Here is a 19,156-nt window from a genome sequence, read left to right as displayed (position 1 = left end):
AAAAATGAAAGCAAAAGTACGGCTGAGCTTCCACGGCAGCTTATCCTTAAGCCATGTCAAACAATTTGTCATTTTGATGACCTTAAACTAGGGACAAAATTTGTGAGCCTCTGACAAAGTCGTTCAGTTTAAACATCCTGTCCTTATTTTCGTGGCTGAAAATAAAATCAGTAATATAGGACAAGTCTTGATTTTCAGTTACTAATGTTAAAGAAAATATCTCATTTCTTTATAGAAGTTCTTCAACTGTTTAACTCAATTAACAGAAAATAACTCAGCAAGTCAGCTATACCTGGTGGTACAATACTACTCAGTTGGATTCTCTCTAGAGATAAGTATGCAGTCAGCTTGGTATTAATTCATGTGACTAATATTTGATCCTGGAAACAGAACCATCTCTCCATGAGCATTTTTGCCATAACACCTATGATACAGCTTTTCGAAACAATTTGTAAACTATCTAGGCCAATATATCAAGTGCATTGTGGGAATGATTCACACACCTAAAGGACACCAGTAACCAGAATGCATGCTGGGATCTCTGCTGTAGCAGCCTTTCTTCTCAGATGTAACAAAGATTTCGACTTGGCAACTATTTGCCTAGCTCAGAAATGGACCACTTGAATTCAAAAAATGTTCCAGTGGAAACATGCTGGCTTATCTGTTCTTGAGGGAAGGAATTGTGTTCAAAAATGAAGGATGCTCTTCTCTGGCACTGAGTCGTCTCACAAAACTTCTGGGCTTCTATCAGGATTCCACCAGGAAACTGACATGCTTTTTAAGATGTGAGATATATATATATATTGGAAAATGGTGGAACTTGTTATGATATTTGAATCAGGCATATAATATTCATCATAGTTCCCTTATATTAAGTTCTTGCTTCATTGGTGATATAAAATACATGTCAAAGCAACTCAAAGAAGAGTGTGTGCTGAGAACATGGTCCCACGGATAAAACCTGTCTGAGCAACTATTAGGAACTGAGTTTCAACTCCCCAGAATGAGCAGAAGACTGGAGGCAGTAGAATGTGTCTGTAACCTCAGTGCTCCTATGGGAGATAGAGAAAGATTTCCTGGAAACTAGCAGGCCAGCCAGCTTAGTGTATACAGTAGCAAACAAGAGGTCCTATCTCAGACAAGTGACACCTGACCCTCTGACTTCCATGTGAGCTGGCCACATGAGTGTACATGCATATTCACAAAGACTAAAAATAAAAAGGAAGGCAGGCTGGACTGGTGGCTTAGAGGTTAAGAGTGCTTTGTACTCTTAAAACAGATGTTAGTTCAAATAGCAACATCCAAGTCAGGTGGCTTGCAATAGTTTATAACCAGCTCCAAGAGATCTGTCAGCTTCTTCTGTGTACCCACATACATATGGACATACTTGCATGCAAACACATACATGTACATAGAGATAAAAAGAAAATCTCTCTTTTGTTTAAGGAAGGATTTGTCCTAGTTTGCTTTCTAGTTATGTGATAAACACCATACGTAAAAGCAAACTGGGCAGGAAAGTGTTACTTGGCTTACATGACCTGATCATAGTCCATGTGGGTGGAAACCAAGAGAAGAACTCTATCTACAGTGAGCTGGGGGTATCCCATATCAATCATCAATCAAAAATAAGCCCCACAGACTTGCCCAAGACTAAACTAATGGAGCCATTTCCTCAACTGATATCCCTTTTTTTTTCTTCCCCAAATGACTCCAGCTTGTGTCAAGTTGACCAAACACAAAATAGCACAGTTTAATGTGGGCTTACAGTTCTGAGGACTACAGTCCTTCAAGGCAGAGAAGGTATCGCTGAGAGCAGGAGGTAGCTGGATACATTATGTGCATAGTCAGGAAGCAGAGAGAGATGAAAGCTCGGGTCCACTCACACTCTTTTTCTCTGTTCAGTTCAGGACCTCAGCCCGTGGTACAACCAGGTCTACGGTGCACCTTCCCATCCCAGTTAAGACAGTCTAGATAATCTCTCACAGAAGTGTCAGAGATTTGTTTCTGTGGTCATTCTAGAACCTTCAAATTGACAATCAAGACCAACCCTTGCACCTTCACAACCCGTTCCTGTTCCTTTCTCCGTATACCTCCTTCTCCCTTATACTTGCATATCTTTTATTTTAAACCTATATCTCATAAAGTATTTGAATCTGACTTATTTCATTTAATGTGTTCATTTCCAGTCAAATCAGTGCCCTAAAAATGTGCATGTACGTGTCTGTGTGCACGAGGGTCTGTGCACGAGTACATGTACACACCTGCATATTATAGCACACATGCAGAAGACGATATGCAGGGTTAGTTCCTTCCTTTCACCTTCTGGGTTTTAGGGACTTAAGCCATCAGACTTGGAGATAAGCACTTCTTCCTGTACTTAACCATCTCACTGGCCCAGTTTTTATTTCTTTGTGGCTGAATAAATATTGAGATTTTTCTCATTTGTTCAAATATCTGTGGTGGCCACCTACATGACTTTCTTTTCTTACTAAAACTGTCTTCTGAGGAAATCTCATGGCATGAAATGAATTATTATTGTTGTTATTGTTTGTTTGTTTTGTTTTTCGAGACAGGGTTTCTCTGTACAGCCCTGGCTGTCCTGGCACTCACTCTGTAGACCAGGCTGCCCTCGAACTCAGATATCTGCCTGCCTCTGCCTCCCAAGTGCTGGGATTAAAGTCATGTGCCACCATCAACTGGTATAAATTTTTATTTTAAGATTAGCAAGTACTGTTGAAATTTAAATATAATTCAGACGGTGCTCTAATTCCAAATAAAATAAGGTGGATTTTAAGACCTAGGTATTCCTAATGATAATAAAAAAAAAATCAAACGTATAAAAAGGAAGCTACTAAACACTAATTTTGACATTGGGTAATTTTTATTTTCCTGCTGCTACACATTATTTTCTTCACTTACAAGCTCTTGTTGTAAATATTAGTGTTCAATAAAAATGTCATATTTGATATTACATAATAAAATATTGTTACCTTTTACCCATTTAAGAAAGGGCAGGAATTGACTAAAGTTTATTTTGGTTGTTTGGTTGGAGTTTTTTTTGTTTGTTTGCTTATTTTTTGTTTTTATTAGGAGATAGGGTCTCATGTTGCCCAGGTTGACCTCGAACTCACTAAATAGCCAAGGATGACTTTGAATTTAGCATATCCTTGCCTTTATCATCTAAACAACTGAAATTACAGGCATGCATCTCCACGCCCAGGGTTTCTGTAGTGTTGGCAACTGAACCCAGTGTGTGTTAGACTAGCACTATACTAATCTAAATCTCCATCAGAGATACTGCCTGTTAAATTAAATATGCTTATACACTACATCTGATGGATTTTTTAAAAAATGCAGTAAAATAAAAAAGATTAAGCATTTCAATTATGATCTTTTGTTCTTTATTGTTTGTAGTCTTGAACTTCCACTTCCAGTGCAGATTGGTTAGTTATAATTAGTATAGTTAGCAAATAATAGTGACTAGCAACTAAAATGCTAATTGTTTACAAATAGATTTAAATTTATTTATCTATTATTTGTTATTTAATATGTGTGGGGGTATGCAGACAAACCTAGTGAGGGAATGAGTTCTCACCTCCTACCTACCATGTAGGCCCTGGAGATTGAACTACGCTTGTCAGCCTTGGTAACCGGCACCAGTGTTGCTGGCCCTGCAAATAGACACTTGAAAGGCTTGGTTTAAGGGCAGCACACTATACATGTTATCCATTTGCATATGTCATAGTAATTATTCTTCCCTATCCTTACTGATATGTATGTATGTATAACTGTCCAATATAGCTATAATTATCAATATATCCACCTACATATCTTCCAAAGTACTTAAAATGTCCCTTTACCCATAGTAACCAAAACAAATGTACTGAGTCAATGTTTTCATGGGTAGATCTTTTGAGTGTAAACCAGAGGCCATTCTGTGGTAAAAATGACCATAATCTATCCTTTTGAAATGATAGTTAGTAAGGTGATAATAAAGTTGTGTACAACTTATCAAATTGGAACCTGAATTGACTGTTCAAAAAAAATATCCAAAGTATAAACAGCAATTCAGACACAGTACTTAAAAAAAAAGATAATAACTAAAATCTGCTCTTCTGGTTGATTTTTAATTTTTACTTCACTGGAAGAGATTGTACTCCAGGCCCTTCCAACTGACTGCCAAGCTTTTCTTCTCGTTTTTCATTAAATACTGCACAGTGAGCTCATCGCCAGTGTAACACAGCCAGATACGGACTGGCAAATTGAATGTGAGCATGAAAATTAGGTGCAGTCATTCGTTCAGTGGAGACTGTTGGAAGTCTTGTTTGTGGGCTTACTTTATTCCACACCCTGTGCCCTGGTTAATCAGAATTTGCCCTTGTTTTTCTTCACCGAGATGTTCATCCAGTGTTTGGTTAGTAAAGGACAGAGTCTTCTTGGATTTGAAACCATTGTCCGGGCATGTTTCTGCGACCAAGCAAACAAAACCGGGGTATGAAATCACACATTTTGGTATAGTGATATAATTGTGAATGTCTGGTGCGTTGGTATGATGTAATTTTAACCAGTTTAAGATCTGGAGGATAAATCAGTAGTAAAATGACACTTGCTTATCGCTAATGCAACAGTTGATATTATTCTCTAACTTGGAGCTCTTTCGGTGCTTCGGTGTTCCCCTCTGACAGCATTCTGTATATACACGTGACACTCAGACTTGTGACTACCAAACAGGAACAACTCAGCTCACTGGAGGACTCCTTAGCTCTCCTTGCCCATCAGCTAAGGGGAAAGCCAGCCACTGTGATTGTTCTCTTGTAGAAAATTCAATCGCCTGCGTGAGTTAACATAAATCATCTGACCAGGTGATCGGGTCCAGCTGTCATGTTACTCAGTCTAACAGTATGCCAAACTGACAAAACTATAAAATAAGCTGGGAATGTGTCATTTTGTGATTGGGACCACGTTAGAGTGTTCAGAGTTCCCTAAAGTAAGATTCTCTCCTCATCGCTGTTCCTATCCTCTCAAACTTAGCTGCTCAGTGAGTTCCACACCCCTCAACCCCCCCCCCCCCCCCCCCCCCCCCGCACCCAGAACTTCTGAGGTAACTTCATGGACGCCTTTTAACTGTCTCTCCCACCCAGAGGTTAGAAACGGATGTGCTCCTTACAACTCACCATTGGACCGCCCATCTTTCCAGTCTACCTCAATTTCTGAAGATATGGTGCCCCATGCCTTGTCCCTCCTCCTTCCCCCTCCCCCCTCTTCATGGAAATAGTCTTAGCAAAACTTGAATGTGACTTGGGGGAAAGGCCATTTTCTGGGGGCAGGGGAGCTTAGCTCAGGAGTGGAATCCAGGCTTAGCACTTCCTCGGACCTAAGTTTGATCTCCAGCAATAACAGAAAGCAACGATTACACTCATAACTTTATTTTACAATGTTGCAAGCATATACCTTTTTATACATGTTAGAGGCAAGGAAGACAGCATTTAGCAGTGCTTATGTTTATTAAAAGAAGCCAATGGCATTGAAGGTCAAGCTGCCTTCTGATTTCATGAACTAAATAATAACGTACTACATACTTCAGCTTTACAGAGAACCATGCTAACGACAAAGTGTATGATGAACCATGTAATATATAAGAAGACTAAAATATTTTACATATCTACAACATGTATTTTCATATTTCTAGACCAACCACAAATCATATTGGGAAATATTTAGGTACATGAAAAAGTTTCAAAACATAAAAAAATTAACATTTTTGAAAAAAAAAATCACATGCGAGAGCTCATTAAATAATAACATTGACAAATAAATAACCAGCTTTACCTATTAGCTGCTGCCATGCATTGCTGACATTCCACTCCAAGAGAGGTCAACATGTGGGGGAAAATTTCACACTGAGACTGGAAAATGCCACCGGGCTTAGTTTTGAAGTTGAAATGTCACAAGGTTTGACTCTCTTTCAAAGGAAGCTAACCCCCTGGCTGTCAAACTGTTCCCATAAAAACTACCGGAAAAGCCCCTTTCTTAAATGTTCTGTGAAGATACATTTTTCGATGAGCTTCTCCCGTTCGAAGGGATTTAGTTTGGGAAGGGTTAAGGGTGGGCTAGGGAATGGAGCGTTTTAAACTGTAACAGGAAGCAGCATCAGGTGCTTTTTAAGAAAAGACTGGGGGAGGGGAGTGGAAACTACAGGATGCCTGGCTTTCACTGCAAACTACTCATTACATCTTGAGAAACTTGCAAAGGAAAAGCTAGTCCCAGAGAAGGTCTCAGAGAAGGACAGCTCGCTGGGCCTGATCAAAGCAGAAAGCATATACTTTCAAGTGAAGAAAGAGCAGTGGCAGGCTCGGGAGAGTCTTCCAAGCAATCAAATCTGGGTAGCAGATGCTTCCTAGTCTGTCCAGCTCTAGCTCAGACTGTGCTTGCTGGATTTGCTGGCTCTCTTCCGCTCTCTGTGGTGCTGGGCGGGCTTGGCGGGCGACACGCTTTCAAAGTTGTGGCTGGACTCGTTGTGCTGCCGGGTGTACCTCTTGCACTTGCACGCCGTGACCACAGTGATTTTGTAGGTGCGTGTGCTGCCGTCCTGACACTGCAGCTGGATTCTCTGGGTGCGTGTCTTGTCATTGACACACCGCCACTCCTGGGAGCTCCTTCGGCTCCAGTACTTTGTTCCATAGCCTCCTCCGATCCAGTTGGGAAGCACCGGCAGGGGCAAGCACTCGCCAGCGCACACCAGCTCCTTCAGAGGGCTGATGCTGGTGCACTGGCCATCCGAAATATATTTGGTGGACCGCAGTTCCCTGCAGCCCACTTGAACTCGACCTGCAGGAAACAGGACAGAACTGCATCAGAGACAGGAAGCAACGGAAGGTGTTTGGGTTTTGTTCTTGTTATAAGTAAATTGCAGTGACTATGTATATAATATGTATATAATATAACATCCATATTGCAGCAAACGGCGATATACTTTATTTTAACAATGAAAGCCTGAGGGAGGGTTGGAATACGCTTTCATCATGATGGTCAGGCTACATAAAGGCTGTAACTTTGGGGAGGGGAGAGAGATAGAGAGGGAGACAGCAAGGGAGAGAGAGACTCATTTCTTTCATGTGATTCAATATCTGATTGTTTACTAAAGTATGGAAAAGTCACATACTCTTAGTCTCATTCCCAATATGGGTTCCACTCCTGTAATATTCACTCTTCAAAGAGTCCACTTTAATGTACGCATTCTCATGGATCATGCTGGTTAATGTCGGCAAGTGCTTTTAATTAAGTTTTTCAAAAATCTCTTGAGAAAATGTGGAAAGTATTTAAATATTGTGTACCGTGCATATGCATGCTGTAATATTTTGTTTCATTATAGAATTCAGCTGCATGGTCACACATGCATATGGGTACAACCAATGACATTTTGCATATCAAACTTAATAACTATATTCTAAACATAAATTCACAAGCTGTGTTTTTAAAATATAAGCAGCAAAATGTTTGAAATGCAAAATGCCACCACAATTCAGCATTTAAAGAATACAAACGTCCCTAAATTAGGAACGTATGGTTGCCATAACAACTTGGCTACATTTCCATGAATTTTATAGCAGAAAAATACCTAACATATCTGATTTACAACTGCACAAGGAACCACGGTGTTCATTTCCTGAATATCAGGCATAGAAAACTTTTCATTTTAGTTTTTTGGATTTGATAAATGTGTTCTCTAATTGGTTGCTTCTGGTCACGTGCCTCGTGTAATTAAAACAAAACTAATCTTAAAATACTTCAAGCTCTCTTTCTCGTTACTTTGATATCCAAATCCTTTGTTATCTAAATGAGAATTGTTTATGACAAACTTGAAAAAAATCAGGGCTTATTAACTAGGAAAGACAGGGAAAGGCTTAACAACACAGGAAGATGAAGTGTCCAAGCCAAAACTAATAAAACCTGTTGAAACTGTTGTTCTGACTCCTGAGAACTATTTCAAAGTGGTCAGTGAGTCAGAGAAGTTTCACTCCAATTTTGTACCCTGAACGTCTAGTTTAAGGCTCATAGCTTAAGGGAAGTGTGTAGCATATGCATCCATATGTCTGTACATTCAGAGCTGAAGCTAGAGACTAACATGAAAGGGTTAACGGTTTGGCTGGACAGTGTGCTAGGCTTGCCTGCTTTTGATTCCAGCTCACCTTCCTGCAGCTGCCTTAGGCATGTACCTGGAAACAGCCAGCAACTATTTTGACTCTCCTGCCTTTTTGTTCCTGCATGTATAAGACTGGGCATTTTTGTGGTGACATTTCTCTCACTGACAATGAGTACTCACCACACTGTTCAGTAACCCAATACTGACCAGACACTTCCTATGCTCTGAAATCATCTACATGCAAGTCAAGCCCTTTGGTTTTCTTAGTGAGATACCACCAGTCATTTATGATATGACTTTTCAAAGATCAAAACTCTTTTTCATAGTCGGGTGGAGTTTAAGGTGGAGGAGCAGAGATTTGTGTAAGGTTTCCTGTATACTGTTTCTCTGTCTTTCTTCACGTTGGTTACTAACAGGAAATCTTTTAAAGGAAGAGAGTAACCAAAAGTTTAAGGAAGAAATTTGAACCCCTCTAACTAATAGTCACTTGGCACGCATGTCAATCAAGCAAACTGAAAAGGGTAAAGAAATACTCCCTGTGCCAAACATTAGCATACTATTATTTAAAATCTGTTACAAATATATCCTCAGTCTTTCACAGAAACACACAATTACCTCAATGTGACTTGTTGAATAAAGAACAATTTAGAAAACCATGATGCTCCAACAATTTGTGGTAAGTACAGACCTGTTTACCAGTGAACATCAAGTCTTTGCACCTCTCCAAACTAGGCATATTTAAGACATTGGTGTGAGCAATTCTATATTTCCTGAAAGCTTCCTTTCATTATTTGTGATTCCCTATACGCAGTTCTGGTTAGTTACCTTTAGACCAAATTTGTGCATGATCTGAAATTAACCAAGTGTAAGACAACATGAGCTGAAACTGTACAGAACAACACTTTAAAGAAATCTCCTTTTGCAGAATTTTTTTTAAAGCAGCAGCTCAATACCTAGATACATTTTTCTGTGGGCATTGGGTAAACCATGTCTGTGCTTGCATTATCAAGCCATTGGTTTAATTATATTAACTCTAAAATCACTACCCAGGAAAGAACGCCAGCCTACACATGTACCAGATTGCTCCCAGATTGTTTTGCAAAAACATAGATGGTTCACGTTAGTTTACAGCAAAAGCATTCTACAGGAGTGGGAGCTGATGCTCCCCAAAAGGAAAAAAAAATCTGTACAAGTAAAACACACTTACTGTTGCGATCCAGTCCAGGGCTACTGAAATGCCTGCCTCCGTTCCTGGCTTGATTCAAGGTGCTGTTGCTGCTGGGGTGTGCTGGAACGGGTTTAACCACGTGTGAATAAAGGATTTCTGTGGCATCATTTTTAAAAGCCAAACAGTTTTTCATCAGGATGCAGAGAAGGGGGATGAGAGAGAGATGAATGGCAGGAGGAAGCATGGTGCGTGGAGGATTTTCTTGGCTGAGGAGCCTTTTAATTCTTTCCCCCTGCTTCTGCACTATTGACTGTGGAATCCCTCCCCAAGGTTCCCTTTATATAGCCAGAGGCTTGGCGTTCATTCAGGTGTAAAGTTGTGTAGGGCTTCGGAGTGCAAACACAGAGAAGGGGTGGGATCCCTACTTGACCCTGCAAAAGAATTTTACCAATGGAGAAGACGGCTGCAGAAGAGGAGGGGCTTGCTACACAAACTGCCTGCTGATTTCAGAGTTGGGCTTTACGGGTGTGAGAGGAGCTGAAGCAGGCAAGGCACAACAGCTCTGTCACAACTGCTAACACTCCTCAGCCACGTCCTCTCCGGAGCCTAGGTTCACGGCCAAGTTTAATGGAAGGAAAAGTAGGTTACTGTTCCCATAAAGAGACTTGATTTATTTGTTTGTTTGTTTGTTTACACTTTCGTTCTCTAGGCCCCTCAGATTTGTGAGAATTTGGAACTTCTTCCTCAATAGTTAGAAGAAGCCATGTGAGTTTTCAGTAGTGTCAGACTTGAGTAAAGGGTCTATTTGGTTAAATACGTTTTGTCTCTCAAGAAGAATACCTTTCCCTCCCTTTTTCCCATAACAAGGAAGGCACATAGCTAAAACCTGCCCTCTGGACACACTTAAATAATGCCGCTTTGATCTACGTGAACAACTGTCCTGCTAGGTAAATTACTGCCAGCGGTCCTATGGGAGGGGGGAAGCATAATGAGCAGAACTCTGTCTGAATTGAATTAACTTATATCAATTTTCATCTTGAAATATGAAAACAGGGTTTAACATTCGGCGTGTCTCTTACTCAAAAGAGAGCTATTTTCTATGAATTCTCCTTTACCAATTCAAAATATTTCTAGATTGTTCATGTACTGCAGATCCTGGGTTATATTTGTATTTGTCAAACATTGGTTTTCGTAACTTCCTTTGAGTCTGCTGCCCAAGCAGTAAGTGCGGTAGCTGTCTGGGCTACTTTATTTCCACCTGACACAGCTATTCCATGTTTAGGTCACTAATCTTTAACTCTGAAAAGAAAAGGGGCTGGCAGGATGACTCAGCAAGTAAGGGGCACTTGCAGCCAAGCTTGAGTTCAGTATCAGGGACCCACGTAGTGGAAGGAGAGTGGCCTCTGGGAATTTGTCCTCTGGCCTTCACGAGTATAGAAGCATGAGATAAAGAAATTATTTAAAAAGAAAAGCAAGTTTCATCCGATCTATTAAACATTTAGATTGGGACAACTTTAAAATTGCTTGTTCAATCATAAATCCAACTGTAATGGTTAGTGTGGATGTTAGAAAACTGTCTTAGTATTTTGTACCTCTCCTGTCCATTGTAACTACTATTCACCACCACCTCCCCTTCCTTCTTCCTTAACTGTGCTCAACAACAGTGGCACCTACTGACATTTTGGAACAAGGAATTACTTATTATATAGACACTGCTATGCATCTTTACTACAGTCCTTGGCTTCTACCCAATAATTCCCTGTTATAAGGAAAAATAATCCCACTCCTGCCAAACTTCTCCCGGCATGTCGTAACCGTCCTTGATTAAGAACTAACAATGTTCTATCCACTTATCATTATAAAAAGAAAGAAAGCATAAGAATAATAGAAGTCTAAGTATTAAATAACAAGGGGATGGTGTCCTTTTTTCTCCAGGGGAAACCTGTACTCTGATTTTATTTTAGAAAGTATGACTGCTTATCCTTTAGCTATATAAAGTATCCATACATTAAAACAAGATGATGTCAGGTATAAGCGTCAAAGTAGTACAGTGGGGAGTAGTTAGGATTCCGATGTTGGTAAACTCACATGGGTTGAGGGCTGATAGAATGTGATGCATTCTGTTTACTCTTACAGATCTTAAAAATTCTACAATGAAAAAAAAAATTAAAAATCAGAGCCAAACAATCAATGTAACACAAGGTCAGTAGTTGGATTTCTTATGTTGTGTATGATAATTTATTATTATAAGATTCTTCCTGGAATGTAATAAATCAGATTATTTTGTAGGTTATATGTCAAGCATCCTTCCAAAATGACATGAAGAATTCTTGTCCTGCATTAAGGGACTTCATGTTAATTATACAATGTTCATATTGACAGCTGATCCAATGCCTACAGGAAGCAGGAGTCAAAATAATCAAACCCTTCCCCACAGTGCATTCCTTTTGTGTATTAGGAAACATTTTAGTTTGAATTTAATTATTAGGTTGGGCTCCATATTGAAAAAAATTACTATAGATTGTTAAATCTGTGTAGCTTTTTGTATTCTGCGTTCTGTCTAGGAAGCAGCCAAATGAAGAGGGGAAGGAGTGTGCTTGCATATACCTACAACAGCATGAGTAGTTCATCTAGGAAACTACTCTGAGAAAATAGAAACCATCACAAATGTAATGCTTAATGGGTATTTAATAACCAGAGTAATAACTTTATTAAGAATCATTACGGTCACCGGTCAATGGTGGCGCACGCCTTTAATCCCAGCACTTGGGAGGCAGAGACAGGCAGAATTCTGAATTCGAGACCAGCCTGGTCTACAGAATGAGTCCCAGGACAGCCCAGGCTATAAAGAGAAACCCAGTCTCGAAAAACAACAACAACAAAAAAAAAACACAAAAAAAAACAAACAAAAAAGAATCATTATGGTCCACTGTTACACTGGCGGAATTGTAGATGTAGGCCTTAAACATCATCACCCTTGACTCTTCCTCCCACTCAGGTCTTCCCACCACCTGTTCTCCTCTTTCTGTGGCATACTTCCTCCCCCTTATTCCTTGGTTAAAGCTATTTTCCTTCAAGTCCACGTTGGATAGTACTAGGACTCGCCCCCTTGCCCTCTGCCTTTCATATCTGGATTGAGCCCTTACATCTATTGCTCCAGAACAGTAGATTGGCAAGCCTTATGAGCTAGAAATTTTTTGTTTATTTTATGAGCATTATATTGAAAGAAATTAAATATTTCAACTATAAGAAAACCCTCAAACACGTCAAAAGATTGCTCAATGTTGATAGTAACCAATATGGAACAAGATACATTTTCCCCCCATGGTAGTCATGCCTTTGTGTCAGGCTTCTTTTCCTGACTGTGGGATGAATCTAATGGCTGCTTTTCAATGAATGTGATATGCATGCTGACATAACAGGATATAACTGTGAAGGTTAGGTTTCCATAGATGGTGACTTGCTCTGGCTCCTTCACATCCTTTCACTAGTAGAAGCCAGCTGTCATGTGAGTTCCCAGGCTGCATCTCAGGGACTGAGACTCTCAGACAAATAGTCCAGAATTCTCAGTCACCGCACAGATGCATTTGGGAGCAACTCCTTACAGCCATTCTTTTAGATGAGGTTTCAACTCTGGATCATTCCCCAAATGCAGCCTAGTAAATGATTCCGAACCAATAACATCCTCAGAGCTAAGCCATACCTGTTGTTTTTAACTAATTGGAGGTAGGGGAATCTGTATAATAGTGTGTTTAGAAATGATGTCGTCAGTACGTCACTTTCATACCGGGGCCATGGCACTGTCACATACTGAACCATGAAACCTGGTGAGTACATTCAGTAGGCAGGCTCTGGGACCTGCCTTCTACTTCATAGCTCAGTCATCAATATTGTCAACTGGTCATAGCAAAAAGATGGCATTAGACTTTCTGCTATTGATCTAACAGGCAAGATGTGTCACAGTAATTTTCATGTTCCAATACAATTGTCCACCATGTGACTCCTGGAGCTGCGATCAGAGAATTTGATTTTGAATGTGTCTTTGGAGATCACAGTTACTAATCATGTTCGATTCTAGAGTGAGGCAGTTCTTCATTCCATGAAGTAGATATTTTCCTGCACTTGAGTCTTAGTTCTGTCATGGGCTAAGTCCCCATCTAAAATGCCACACAAAATCAATTAAACACAGAAGAATGTGGGAAAACTATGTCTTGAATATGACTCTAAAAGTAATATTTCTATTATAGCCTCCAAATTATAAACATGACATAAAAACTGGATGAGCTCTGGGTATGCCCAGGTTTACCCAGGTTTGTAAGTTACAAATGGAAGGCCAGAAGGATGGAGGTTGTCTGCCCCAACCAAATAGGTAACTGAAGCCTGACCATTTGTTTTTCTCAACTTTGACAAGGGAAAAATTGAGTTAAATACATACAGAAATATTCATTGTAGTCATGTCTTATCTACACCTGCGATTTCATGGTCTTAATTATTTTCATATGGTTCCAGTGAATAGAAAGAACTTGTTCATCAAAAAAAAAAAAAGTAAATAACCATTATAAGTTTATGGGGAAAACTGAACAAATACAAGATTTTCATTCATTTAAGAAGAGACTTGATGTTGTCCCTGTCTTGAACAATCAGATAAGAGCTCTGTCCCTGCTCCCCTACCCCCCGAAGAGCATGTATGTATGATGGCTTTTGCTCATTTTGCATCAACATATTTTGTTGTTGGTTTGGTTTGGTTTGGTTTGGTTTTGCAGTTGTCCAGACTGTGAACTACAGCTTGGCATTCTCCTTCGTCAGCTTCCACAGCTATGACACACAAATCTGTCATTCTGTATCAAAAACAGTGCTGGCCATCCCCGCCAAGCTCAACTGACCATTTTACTAAAAGAAATACCTTTAACTTAATCTTCATGTGTGGTTTTCTCGCTGCCTGCCTATGTTAGAGGGACCTCCTTGTTGAGAAGTTCAGCAGCACTCAGAGATAAAGGGAAACACTCTCTCATAAGTGCTACCAAAACCTTGCTTCTGCTAAGGGAGGTCCAGCAGTAACTGCCATCTCACCGCCTCTATTGGTTGCCTATTTTTGTTTTAATTTCTTTAGATTTCAGGGGTTTGTTTTCAGAATGGATTTTTTTCTACTTTTAATGACCCCAGTGGGGATGTCTGCATGTAATGAATGACCTGTGTAACCGGACACAAAACCCCAAGTGAGATTCCCAAATCCAACATACATATTGTCAACCAGAGCTTTGCAAATTCTGCAACAGTGACATTGGGCCTGATGAGCTCTTTCTTAGTAGACAGGGGAAGCTGTCTGTATATCATAGAACATCCAATAGTCTCTGCTAGTTCTGCCAACTGGATATTGATGTCACCTACCTACCCAGAAGCCTCATATCAAGGCTATAGAATGAAGGTTAGGCAAGCAGAGGTGGGGCTTTCATTTAATTACACACAGATTTTGCTGTCATTTGCTACCTTATGGAATAGAAATTAGTGTTCTCATCTAGGACACCCAGTCCTCACCATTCAAAGTGACTTTTACCAAGGCTGACAGAGTATTAAATATGGTAACCTAACTGATTACTGAAAGAGGGAAATAGTTTTGTTCCTAACAGCAGTCCTAAAACAGCATGTCACCTGAAAGCTTGTTAGACATGCGGATCCTAGAGCTAACCATAGATCAGATACCAGGAACCTGTGCTTTAACGAACTTCCCAAAAATCCTAGAAAAAGCTAGGTTCCCTAGTGATTGACTAATGTTCCACTCCACAGAAGTAGGTATTCAGAACTCGGACAATTGCTACCCACAGTGTTGCAACTCCTCAGTAGTAATTTTGGCATCAATACCAAATTTGCTGAGAAATCCATGTTCATCCAGGTATAGACAAAACACTTTGATCATTAGGTTTTGGTTATTGTCCACAAGCCTTAAGGGTATCCCAGAACCAAACTGGGCTCCCAACCCTGGCATGAACTGAACCAGCATTGTCCCATGAATACCAGCAAGTTTTCCAGCAAAGTTAAGTTAGCCATGACATTACATCACCAGTACAGACTTAATGCTTAGAGCCAGCACAGTTCTAAGTTCTCTGAAGTACAAGAAAACTGGAAAAGAGAATTTTGTAGAGGATTTTATGCAACGATTCCACTTTTTTTTTTCAGAAAACAATTTTGTGTAAGAGCTTTCTAATTTTTAATCTGATAATTTTCAATTCATACATAAATAGATCCCACGATGTAGGGTATCCCACACCTAGAGAACAGTTATGCAAAGGGGGATCTAATAAGGAAGACAGCATTTGACTAGGCTGAATGGAATGGTAGACTGGGTCAGATCTTGACTAATCCAGTCTTGTAGGTTTGGACATTTGGATAATATCTGCTCAGTGGCAGGAGTCACTGGTGGACACGTGTAAGTATTTACTTTTATTTTCATAATTGGAAAATCAAGTAACTTCTACCAAGGTAAATACTAAAAAGGTTCTTGTACCTCAAATTTCCATTGCCTTTCCTAGAAACTGCTTATGTTCTTGTTCCTAACAAAAGCTACACCATAGTTCTAATACCAGTTGTTAATTTTGATTTTTGTTTTCTTGAGTTTTTTTTTTTTTTAGAAACTTGATTTAGAAGAAGGAGAAGGGGAAGGGGAAGGGGAAGGGGAAGGAGGAAAGGAAGGAGAAGGAGTAGGAGTAGCAGTAGGAGAAGGAGAAGGAGAAGGAGAAGGAGAAGAAGAAGAAGGAGAAATCTGACTTTCCACTGTTGTACAGTATGGCATTGCATAAACTTGCCTGAAATTTTGTTCTGCCTACCACAATTAGCTGAACAAAACTTGGCTATTTTGAAGAATGTTGCTATAAATACCCTTGTCTCTTGAAGCATATGGAAAGACAATTTGTAGTTTATGTATCTAGCTGTGAAATGGATGAAATACAGGAGGTTAAGTTTTAGTACATAATGCCAGAGTTTTCCACAGAGCCTTTCATAGATTTGAAACAGGGTCAACATGATGCTTTGGGACACCAAATGTAGCCACACCATGTGAGATGTTTTAGCTGTGTGTGCACACTAGAACAAAAGGAAAGGAGATGTTATGGAAAAACCTGAGAGAAAAAGAAGACCCCACAGTTGAAGGAGGGAGAAAGCTAGGGCCAGGGGTGAGGGGTGGGGATGGGGGTAGGGAGAAGATCCCATGGGCTTAGCTTGGCATTAAATTAGAAAAGATGACAAAGGTAAAAATACATTTTAACCCTGGTGCCTGAGAGAATGACATAGGGAGAGAACCCGACAGAATCGGAAAGGAGAATGAATAGCATAGGTTCAGTCAGGAAGAGGCCAAAGAGCTGAAGGACAACCAAGAAAAGTCAAGGGGGCAACCGGAAAAAGCTGGAGAAGTCTTTCTAGACACTAACAATAGCTTCACTATGGAAATATCCTATACATTATGGTAGATCTTGGTTTAAAAACCAATTGTCACATGATAACACTTCAAGACTTCCATTGATATTGTAAAGTCACAATCATGTTCTTAGAGTGTTTGGACTCCCTGCTATCAGCAACTCCCGGAGAATCACCAATTGCCCTGCTATGCTTGTACAGGTTTATAAAATGAAGGGTTTGTGTTTTGTGTGAAGCCATAAATAGCGTGATGCTTTCAGGTCTTTTTAGCACAGATGGAGCTATTGGCTATGCTCATTGTTTTCATGATAACTTACTGAACCTTTGTCATAATCTCCTAACTCACCTCTTGACTTCCACTCTATTCATGCTGAAATACTTTCTCCAGAATGAACATTTAAAATGCACATCTGAACATCTCCCCAAGAAGTCAGTTGCTTCTTTTACTTGCTTCAAAATAAACATCCCTTTAGCCAGCGACCCCCACAGGACTCTTGTCAGTCTCTTATCCTCAATAAGAGTTCTTAAGCTTACATTCTATTCAATGCTTCTTTCCATGCTTTTACAGACATTATTCCTCATGTCCAGAACACCTTTTCTGCCTGGGAATCATCATTTTAGAATAATATAATAGTATTATATATATTATATAATATAAAAATAATAAATAAACGATAAATCAAAAGTCTGTCTCCTGATCCTTCATTGTATATATAGATTTCACCAAACAATAAGAAAAGCAAGATAATGAGAGCAAAGGCAAGTTTTTCAAAACATGGGGGATGAGGATTCTTGAATATTTCCTTCTATAACAATATAATGATACTAACTTTAACATTAATGAGGTTGAGTGCTTTGCAACCACATTTATGAAAAGTTAAACCAATAAAAATTAAGCATTAATCACATCTAACCATTGAACTGATCATGGGGTTCCCAACGGAGGAGGTAGAGAGAAGGCTGAAGGAGCTGAAGGAGCTTGCAGCCCCATGGGAAGAGCAACAATACCAACCAACCAGAGCTCCCAGGGTCTAAACCTTCAGCCTGGGAACACACATGGAGGGACCTATGGCTCCAGCTGTATATGCAGTGGTAGATGGCCTTACCAGCCATTGGTAGGAGAGGAAGTCCTTGGTCCCGTGAAGGCGGGATGCCCCAGTGTGGGGGGAATTTGAGGGCAGAGAGGGGGGAGTGGGTATATGGGTAGGGGCACACTATCCTGGAGGTAGTGGGAGGGGGGACAGGATGGGGAGTTCCTGGAGGGAATGGGAAAAAGGGATAACATCTGAAATATAAATAAGTTGAATATCCAATAAAAAATGAAGCATTAAAGCAAAAAAGAGAAAAATTCAGATTTTATTGTAGATTAATGACTTAATTTATGAGTCTACAAAATATTCAAATTTTCTAAACAAGTGCCATTTTTCCTACTTCAACAATAGCAAGCCAATCAGCATGATCACTTAATACCAAAGTTTACTTAAAATTTATTAAAGAAATACAAAATGACTTTTTTATGGGAAAGATCCACATAGATACTACTTTTATAAGTCCGAAGTTATGAGTTTAGAAAGATATATGCAGTGGTTGGAGTACCTGTTGCTCTTGCAGAACCTAGATGGTTCAGCTCTCAGAACCTACATAGTTGCTCACCACCAACTAAACCTTGGGTTCTAACTAAACCTTGGGAACCAACTAAACCTTGGGAACCAGATATCCTCTTCTGACTTCCTTAGGCATCAGGCACGCACATGATACATAATACATGCATGTAAGCCAAACATTCATGCATATCAAAAAGAATAATAAACCTATGTGTTAAAATCTTGTTACAAAACTTATTTTTAAAAGTACATGTATATTCAAAAACTGTAAATGGTTCATTAAATGGAATGATGAAATGTACTTTTGTACCATCCCTCCTCCAATTCATTCTTCAAAGATAAACACAATTATGAGTTCATTATGCTGATTGCCAACAATGTCTGCATTTAGAAGCGTGTAAATGTAGTTTTTTTTTCTTTTCATACAGATCATATCATGTTTTTTTCTCAAATTACCCCTTGCATTTAAGGAACTACACTGAACTTTTTCTCATATCAGAACATTTACATTTGCCTCATTTTATAACCATTTATTACAGGGATGTGACATAATTTATTGATCTAGTTCTTGCTTGTTTGATATTTAGAACATTTCCAAGTTTTCTCATTCATAAATCTAAAAGAATGTTCATCTTAGTCAACTCTTTTTATTCCTCTGGTTTCTATATTTTCACATTCTCATAACTCAGTAGAGGAAGGGTTGGAAATATAAAGGAAAGGTAAAGAGAACAGAGGCCAACCCCTGGCCCTTGACATTGCCACAGACAGGAGGCATGGTGAGTTGAATTTGAAATGTCCCATACAGGCTCATATTTTGAACATTAGGTAGTGAGC

The 19,156-nt window shown here is 39.5% G+C and overlaps 1 protein-coding gene across 1 annotated transcript; it reads right to left on the bottom strand.

The window, feature by feature from the left end:
- Positions 1–5,410: 5,410 nt before the first annotated feature.
- On the bottom strand, positions 5,411–9,609 carry Sostdc1 (sclerostin domain containing 1). The gene is made up of 2 exons (XM_028768890.1): positions 9,351–9,609; positions 5,411–6,828 (listed from the first exon to the last, which is right to left on the bottom strand). The coding sequence occupies exons 1-2, from the start codon at positions 9,553–9,555 to the stop codon at positions 6,413–6,415; spliced, it is 621 nt and encodes a 206-aa protein (XP_028624723.1). The 5' UTR covers positions 9,556–9,609; the 3' UTR covers positions 5,411–6,412.
- Between the last annotated feature and the right edge of the window lie 9,547 nt (positions 9,610–19,156).

The sequence above is a fragment of the Grammomys surdaster genome, unplaced genomic scaffold (assembly GCF_004785775.1).
Source record: "Grammomys surdaster isolate TR1022 unplaced genomic scaffold, NIH_TR_1.0 188, whole genome shotgun sequence".
Taxonomy (NCBI): domain Eukaryota; kingdom Metazoa; phylum Chordata; class Mammalia; order Rodentia; family Muridae; genus Grammomys; species Grammomys surdaster.
The sequence above is the reverse complement of the archived record's forward strand: the minus strand, read 5'-3'. Positions and strand labels throughout refer to the sequence as shown.